The sequence below is a fragment of the Liolophura sinensis genome, chromosome 8 (assembly GCF_032854445.1).
Source record: "Liolophura sinensis isolate JHLJ2023 chromosome 8, CUHK_Ljap_v2, whole genome shotgun sequence".
In the NCBI taxonomy this organism is placed as follows: domain Eukaryota; kingdom Metazoa; phylum Mollusca; class Polyplacophora; order Chitonida; family Chitonidae; genus Liolophura; species Liolophura sinensis.
In genome coordinates this window covers 13,393,707-13,402,874 of record NC_088302.1, presented here as the reverse complement: position 1 = coordinate 13,402,874, position 9,168 = coordinate 13,393,707, and the positions used below count along the sequence as shown (strand labels likewise).

The 9,168-nt window shown below is 41.2% G+C and overlaps 1 protein-coding gene across 1 annotated transcript; it reads left to right on the top strand.

The window, feature by feature from the left end:
* Positions 1 to 3,054: 3,054 nt before the first annotated feature.
* LOC135473797 (DNA repair protein complementing XP-A cells homolog) lies at positions 3,055 to 8,551 on the top strand. Its single transcript, XM_064753693.1, has 6 exons — positions 3,055 to 3,630; positions 4,502 to 4,617; positions 5,847 to 5,952; positions 6,578 to 6,743; positions 6,992 to 7,109; positions 8,056 to 8,551. Exons 1-6 carry the CDS (start codon positions 3,482 to 3,484, stop codon positions 8,205 to 8,207), a joined length of 807 nt encoding a protein of 268 aa, XP_064609763.1. The 5' UTR covers positions 3,055 to 3,481; the 3' UTR covers positions 8,208 to 8,551.
* The last annotated feature ends 617 nt before the right edge of the window (positions 8,552 to 9,168 follow it).

Genomic DNA, 9,168 nt, shown 5'->3' with positions numbered 1-9,168 from the left:
ACAGGATCTTGAATTGCCCGCCTCCACCGGGCCTAAAAACGCGGCCACAAAGGAGTGCGCAGACACGGCAGTCAGCGGCGCTAGAGTCTTGCTTGACGACGGCCGGCAAGACACGCAGGCCCACTCAATGGCGGCGATGCTCCAAACACGAAAAACGGGGACGCGTGAATGGAAGTCCTCTACGACCACACGGTACGACGCCAGGAGGCCCGCATCGCGACCCTCGTACGACAGAACGCAAAAATGCTGGGGCTGGTGCGGAAGCTGCTGGACCTGGTCATAAGTGCGATGGGGGAGGCGGTCGGAGGCTGGTGGCGCGTGGGCGCAGCCTCTGAGTTCGGCAGGCAGTAATGCAGGCGGCCCTCGAACCGCGCGTTAGGTCCACCTTTGCCTGCCTCCTTTTTCAAAAGAAGAGCCGCGTCCCATCCCCTTTCTGCACAAGAAAGGGCTGCTCTTCTACGCCCTCACGTCGCCTCACCCTCGCCTCGCTCCTTTTCCTGGCGGGGCTAAGGCGAAGATAAGCGGTCCTCTCTTGCGCAGGGAGGGGAAGGGGGCGGGGCAAGGGCGAAGATGAGCGAGCCTTTCTTGCGCGGGGCGGGCGAAGAAGGGTGATGTGAGGGCGAAGATGAGCTGCCTTCAGCGTAGGGTGGGGAAGGGACCTGTTCGCTGCCGCTTTTACATCTACCCCTGTCGGTGGGAGCCGTTCTAGCTTCTTCCCATGGGACAGGGTCGATATAGCTGGTCCAATCACCCCTCTCTCCCGCCCCTGCTGCCCCAGTCTATGGAAGGCCTGCTGGGAACGGGGCGAGGGCGAAGAAGAGTGATCTTTTCTTGCGCAGAAGAAGGGAAGGAAAGGGAGCGAGGCGAGGACAAGGCGAGAAGAGGGCGAAGAAGAGCGGCCCTTTCTTGTGCAGAAAAAAGGCGAGGGGGGGGGGGCGGCCCCTCTTTCGCAGAAGGCGGCAAGGAGGGACAGGCAAAGGCGGGCGGGACGCGCGGGTCGTGGGCTGCCCGACTCACTACCCGCTGCACTCCGAGTCTACGCCCGCGCGCGCGCCCCGGGACCGGCCGCAGCTCCGTTCCCGCCGCGTACTGCCCGTCCGGGGCGTTTTCTGCTTGCTTTCTGCTGTAGGCAGACCCGCCCCGGCGTACATTGCTCAAGTTTATGTACGTGCTTGCCGTGAAGACTGAACATGAGCTGGGGGGACGTTATTCATGACGTTATATCGTCGTCTGCTCTTACGGTTTGTTCGTCGTCATATGACTGAAAAATTGTTGAGTACGACGTTAAACCCCAAGCACTCACTCACTCACTCTTACGGTTTGTTTGTAAACAGCTGTTTGAAAGGCAAACAGCTGAGTATGGGGGAGAAACAAATGAAAGCACCATTTCATACCCCATGTAAATCAGAGTGTGGACATATGTGGACAATTTCCAGCATTTTTAGTAAATTTCGAGCGGCAGGAAAAACGTGTTCACAGTAAGAGATTACACATCTCCTATTCAGCTTGTGAAGTGTACCAAGGCCCAGTTTCACAATGCGGCTTACGACAGTATTTTATTGTAAATTTGTCGTACGATATTTTGTACGTCACTAACTTCATTGTCCTATATATATGTGCGATATCGTACAAGTACGACATCGTTGTGAAATTGTTTCCAGACGATTAAGTTTGACAGATGTGACCAACAAGCTAAATGAGGGGAAGGGTCGTCAATTTTGTCACAAAAACTGTGTCAAGAAAATTACAGCAAGCGGGGTACAAAAGACGAGTTGCAAAAAAAAAAAAAAAATGGCGGTTCGTGATGTGAACAAGGAAAAGCGTGTAAGATGTTGTAAGGAAATGAGGAACTGGACGAATGATCGAGAGTGAAAAAATTTGATATTTTCTGATGAAAGTCAAGTTGTGATATTGATGGACAATCCCGTTTATGTATGGAGAAAAAACATGATTCAGAAAACAGTCCCCATGCATCATGTCTGCCCGCCATCTCGGAGGAAAATAACTTTGATGGCCTGCGGTTGTGTCTGCTATAATGGTGTTGACGGTAGATAGTGACGGTAGATAGCAACATAAATGTTCAGAAATATATTGGGAGAATTGATAATAATTTATATCCTGTTATAGCCCACCATGTCCCTAATCGTGATTATGCCTACGTTTTCAGCCAGCATGTCCCCCCGATCTAAATATCATCGAAATTATCTGGCTTAGACTGAAGCAATACCTTCAAGCAGTGGTTACAGACCTCCGTCAATCGAGATCAGCTGTTCGATGAATCCACCGCCTGTGGCAAAACATACGTGTTGACTACGCCGGAAATTTTTTTGCAAGTAGGCTATCACGGGTCGAATTCAGGAACTGAAACGCGCGAAATGCAGCCTCACCAAATACTGAGGTAAGACTTTTACCTTGAAACTATAACTGAAGTTACTGATAAAAATGCCATGCGACGTGACGCCATGTTGGAGCAGCACAAAGTTAAGTTAGACCTTCCTACCGCCACGCCCAGCTTCGGTCTTATGGACTTCCACGCGGAAAATTTCACTAAAAAATAAAACCGCTCGAACCCTGCCTTATTTTTTACTATCCACCGATTCCCTAAAACGCCCAAAATGTAATATGCCAAAGGCCATCATTGGTAAACCATCTTTCAACAGTAACCCAACCGTTTAAATTTTCGAATTGGACAACTCAGATAAAAGCCTGCCATGTTTGGAATCTTTTTTTTTTTCAACTTCGGGCAAGGTGATGGGCCGCGAAAATTTTATACTATCTAACATTCTCTTTTTAAGAGCTGCATGCCCTGTAAGCAGAATGTCAGTCGTTACGGAAGGAACGTCCAGCTTAGCTTATAATAAGAAGAATAGTAGCTGTATGAAAATGTAATTGTAAATGGCTTGGGTCTAAGCTTGGCGTTTACTCTTGATCACATTACTGGTACCAGTGGAGAAAGATACTTGGATACGGATCGTTCTGTTACATATCACATTGTGAAAGTCTGTTTTCGGATCTTCACTTGTTGTGTCGCGCAGTTGACGCGAGTATTAGGAAATAGCACTCCCATCTTCAGCGTTTATTTTGGGCTTTATTTTAAATTAGCTAAACTTTGCATGGCTGAGAACAACACTGCGATGATTTCCTGATTATTTCTGAGCTTATTCATGTCACGACGTTCTACAACTTACCGCATTACAGCGCAAACTGTATTTGTACCCGTTTAATGTGACATCGAAACAACAACAACAACAGCCATTTAACCTATCTGCACTTCTGTGGGCCACACAGTTGTTACTTCCTCGCTTCTCATTCAGCTTAAGGGGATAGGCTAGGTTTCTGGTCAGTAAGAGGAGAGCGTGGGTTCAAACACCACATTGGACACAGCTTTTAAGCTTTTGTGGACAACTACTACATAGTTGGAGAGTTGGATGAAGGCTGTTATTTAGGTGAAGTGTTGTGGCAGAATAGACCGGGAAGCAGTATGTCAAGTACAAATGATGCAGAAGGTCGTGATCAGCCCAAAAAATCAATCAAGCTGACGGACCGCCAGAAAGCCCGCATAGAACGAAACCGACAGAAGGCCCTTCTGCTAAAACAGGCTCGTGTGGCAAACAGGCCATACTCTAAAGTGTAAGCATTTCTTGAACGATTGTTTGAAAGTGCATGTACATCCTGTTCTAATTTTAGACAGATAAATGAGGGAATAGCTTTCTGACTACATGTTGTTTTACAAATTTCACATATATTTACAAATTGGAACTGCTTTACATGCATTACATCTCAGCATAAAAGTAAACAATACACACATGTAGGCCTTCATGGAAGAAAAAAAAAGGGGGATCATGGTTTACTTAGGAATATACAAGAAGAATGAGTTTTGTTTTTGTCATTTCCTCTCTTCCCATTTATCACAAGGTGATAAGCCAGGTACTGGTAAGCCTAATACCTTTTTACAGAGGAAAGTGTGTATTCAAACACAACATTATAATAAGAATATGTTGACTTCCTCGCTCTCACTGCATCTGGGGTCTTCGTGACCTAAAGTGTTCAGTAGTAAAGCCTTGTGTGGCAGTCTGCACAGTCTAACCTTCATTGAACACCATTTGTCTGAGCAGCCTGTCACCAGTATGGTGTGAGTATCTGTACGTGACATGTGGGAAAGTAACTTGCCAAAACTGTCGGTGGTTTGACCTGGGCACACTGGTTTCCTGCACCTATAAAGCTGACCGCCATTGTATAAGTGAAAAAGTCTTGAGCATGGCATAACACAGCAATCAGATAAGTAAACAGTTCACTGTGAATGGTTGAAGTATCATACTTTGTGTGTGAGAGAAATTTCCCAGTGAGTCAGCACAGTAAATGAGTATTGTGATCGCCCAGTATCAACTCAACAGCTTATGAACAAAATTAGGTGGAAGGCATTGTCAAACCAACGTCCCCCTCCAACTTGCCTGAAAAAATGAGAAAAAAAATAAGTGTACGTTATTTTGTTTATTTGCAGATCACCCCAAAAACTCAAAGGTCAGTCTAAGGTGATTGACAGTGGGGCAGGGTTTTTTATAGAGGAAGATGAAGAAGAGGAGATGACCACAGAACTTCAGGTGAAGCATGAGCCAGGTGAGTCAGTTTTATACTTTGTTTCTGAGTGTAAATCTGTAGTCAGTATTAGAGGCAAAGAAAACCCTTATATATATATATGTCAGATAAAAACACATTAAAAACTTTCCATAAAAATAGTTGAATTTTTTCAACTCTATGAAAACCATTTGAATTCTAAGGTGACCATATTGGGCCCGGTGACGACACATCAGGTTTTTGCCACTTAACACACAGATCGCTTGATTTCATCGTTCTGTGCATATACATGTAGATCTATGAATGTATTCATAAAAAGAACCTTGAAATGAACTATGTTGAGGAAAAAGTATGGATGTGAGGTTAGTGATACTCTGTGGGTCACTACACACCCACATAGAATCTGTTGTTTTAAAGCCATTTCACATAGTTAGACAAATTTTTAAAAAATAAATGATACTACGTGTATTTTCCTGGACGGTGTTTAATGGTCTTCCAGGTGATATAGACTTTTCCATTTGCCTTTAAAAGGAATATTACCTTAAATTATTTATTCACTTGTTTATGTGGTATTTAATGTTATGCTCAAGAAATTTCTTTACGTATATAATGGTGCCCCATGAACTTCAACAAAAAGACAACACAAAACAACATGGTTCATAAGTGGTCATAAAATAATAGCCTTCCTATTGATTTATTTGTTTATACATCATGTTATTACTATGAATTTGAACTTTGATATGGCATTCATGCCTGGAATATTCATTGTCTGTTTGGCATCATTGAAAACTGATGACCGCTTCTCTCTTGTGTGTTACCGGCTTTATTTCTTATTTGTATAATTTCTTATATACCTTTGTCTTCGGGAGTTAGTGTTAAATGTTGTTGTGGAAATGGATCTTGCGATTATCGACTTGGAACGCCCTTTACGGACTACGAATTGTATAGGAATGTCGGACTTGACGCTTATATATATGTAAACACCTTAGTTGTAGCTTTTCCCTGGGTTCTGCTCCGTTTCCTCCCACCGTAATGATGGTTGTCGTATAAGTGAAAAATTCTTGAACACCAATCAAGTAAATAAACAGGTTCTAAATGAACGGGTTCAACTGGTGTCAGGTTTATGGGTGGAAGGAAATGATGCGCTCAGATTAAACCACTGCTGTTCACCAGGTGTATTATTAACATTGAGTTGCTGTTAATGGCTGTCAATCTATTGAATTTTGTTTTAAACATGAAGGATTTTTTTTCATTTCAAATTCGTTGACCAGGTCCTATTGTGGAAGTGGACAACTTGCTGTGTGAGGATTGTGATAAAGAATTTGTGGAGTCTTATCTGTACAACAGCTTTGACAAGCTTGTCTGTGACAACTGCAGGTATGCACATTACTGCTTCAGCATTTCTGTAATTAGGGTTTAAATTCAGGTTTTAAGGTTGGTGTAGGTTTAGCTTGGAAAGGGTGGGGGGGAGGGGGGGGTCTCAGTGACTTTGAGACGGCCTATTCTGACAAAATTAACATGGGAGAGATGGGGAAAATTGGAGGAAATGGCCTAATTTCAAATTCCGGCTAAATTTATAATCAATTTAGGGTCGGAATCTACATTTGCTGTGTTTTCTTCAGGATGTTTTATGTGAGATACCCTATTCTGTGCCTGTGCCGAGTATCTTTGTGTTAGATAGGCACACCCACCTGACCCACCTGATGCTCTTGGTACTTGTAGGGTTATGCAAGGTAGATCACCTATAAATAATTTGCCTCAGCAAAATAAAAAAGTAAATGTCGTAAAATATTGCTGGTTGTGTTGAAAGTTACATTTCTCTAATAGAATATCATTGTACTGGCCCAAACAAACCTTATAACATCATCATAAAATCAACAGGACTCTCAGAATAAGTAAAAATGTGTGACTTAGACATGGGGCAAAACGTTACGTCCCTTACCTTGATTCTGTTGTGTTTTCACCAGAATAATGTTTGTTTTATTATTTTGTATTCCTGAAGACAAAATGAAGACAGACACCCACTCATAACAAGAACAGATGCTAAAAACAAGTATTTGCTGAAAGATGCTGATTTTGACAGAAGAGAGCCAGCCTTGCGATTCATTCTGCGTAAAAACCCACATAATCCTCGATGGGGAGAAATGAAATTATATCTGGAAAGTCAGGTGAGATTTCAGCTATTTTATGACATTTAAAAATGTTGGGAAAAAAAATGACCAACTGATAAGTTTGTTATCAATTAAGTGTTTTGGAAAAATTAATTGCTGAAACAAGTTATAACCAGTTATTCAAGTAAATTGATAATGAAAGTTCAAAATAGCCATCAGGATTTGTTAAATTGATGTGAACAACAATGGTTTATACCAGCTGTAACATATTTTAATGAAACAAGTACTGGGATTTTTTTTTCCAGGTTCATGCTCGTGCTTTAGAAGTATGGGAAAGCGAAGAAAAAATAGAAGAAGAGTTAGAAAAACGAAATGAAAATAAAGAAAAAGCAAAACAGAAGAAATATGACAAGAAAATGAAAGGTAATTAACATGTACATGTAATTTCAGTTTTGACACCTATCATTTTATGATATGTTTCATCAAGATCATATAGATGTTAGAAGTGCATTGATGAAGAAATCCTATAAACAGGAAGATTTCAGAAGCCTCAGAGTAACATTTATAAGTCAACACCAGTTTTATTGTGTTTTACAACCAAGCCAGTGCTTAAACAACGAACAATGGAATAGGAATAAAATTGAAAATCCACCGTTTTGTTTTGTTCAGTTTTAATGCTTTTGTGATTTTGTGGTTTTTCAAGGCTTTCCCATCCTGTGAATAGATTAATATTCGTGGACAGTCCACGTTTTCCTTAGGGGATTTTTCATTTTTATTCCCACCTACAACATTGAGGAAAGATTCATTCTACGCATAAAATACAAAAGTTTTAATTGATGTGGCCTTATATATAAAATAAATCAATGTCCTGAACTTGCCCTAACTATTCTACTCTGTATACTGCTGACTTCCTACAGAAACTTTCGTCTTGCAATCTACTTTTTTTTTTCTTCATAAGAATGAAACATGAGTTCAACCCCTAGTCCGGTCATATACTAGACTTTTAACTGGGTATTTGCAAAGCCCTGGTCATCATAGTGTCTGCATAATGTTGACTGAGGTAGAGAGACAGATCCTGAATCCCAAGCAAAGCAAACTCATATTCCTGCACCTTTTTTTCCTGAGTATGGGTATTAGGGTTGTGGTCTTTGATGTAATCTGTACATTGTACCATAACTGTCATTTATAACTCCACGCTTGTGGAGATTGTGCTGAGATCATACTTCATAACTTCTGACAATTCTTGTGAATACTGTCAGTTTTGTTTGGGACGATGCAGTCTTGTCAGATTACTTGTTAGCCTGAGGATAACATATTTATGTGAGAAACATATTCTTTGTCTTTAAACTGACTCTGTTTTCACTTGCAGCATTACGGATGTCTGTGAGGAGTAGTCTATGGAGAAAGGAATCAGATTCTCACGTGCACGAGTTTGGGGAGGAAGAATTTGAGAAAGACGAAGATGTCTACTCTAAGACGTGCAAAACTTGTGGCCATAAAATGACGTATGAAAAAATGTAGCCGTGCTTGGAATGGAGTCAATCTCAGTGTGTTATTTTCTCAGGAAGTCCGGTACTGTTTCTGTCAGAGTCTACTACAAAAAGGTGATTCCAAACTACGTCCCTATTCAGCTAACCTCTAGCCTTCTGAGCGAGGAATTTACTAGGACACGCCAGATGTGGCTTCAACACCATGTGCAGACAGACAAATCATAGGCCAGTCAGTATGTGTAGCCGTAGACCTGCTGAAATCAGTCTGACAAAAAGAAAAAAGAAGTTGACGTTACGAACACCAGATTTGCATTTTGATAAGAGATATCTTACTTTCTTACTCCTTTATAATATGTACATTACCTAAGCTCTGTAGAACCTATATTTAATTTTATGATTATATATATATATATATACACGCACACACACACACACACACCACACACACACACACACCACACACACACTCACACACACACCACACACACGCACACACACACACCACACACACACACACACACACACACACACACACACACACACAGGCACACGCACACACGCATCACACACACACACACACACCACACACCACACACACACACACACGTAACTTGAGATTTAGGTTTATGGAGCTTTAAAAAAGCACCAAACTACAGAGGCTTTCACATTATAGTTTGAGTTCCTTGTATCTGGACAAATGTATTGAAAAGTACCTTTATTGTCTGTCTTACCTGCCCAGTTTTATGCATTCATGTTGATATTACCAATGTCAGTTTTTGTTCATGTCCATAGATGTATTTCATACTCCAAATATTTGCCATCAAAATATTCCTGTAAAACTTGTCATCACTTTAAAAGAAGCAGGTACATTTTTGAATGCATTTAATATATATATATATATATATATATATATATATATATATATATATATATATATATATATACACACAGGAGACAGTTTGTAGAAGAAAAAAAACCTTATGTCAAATATG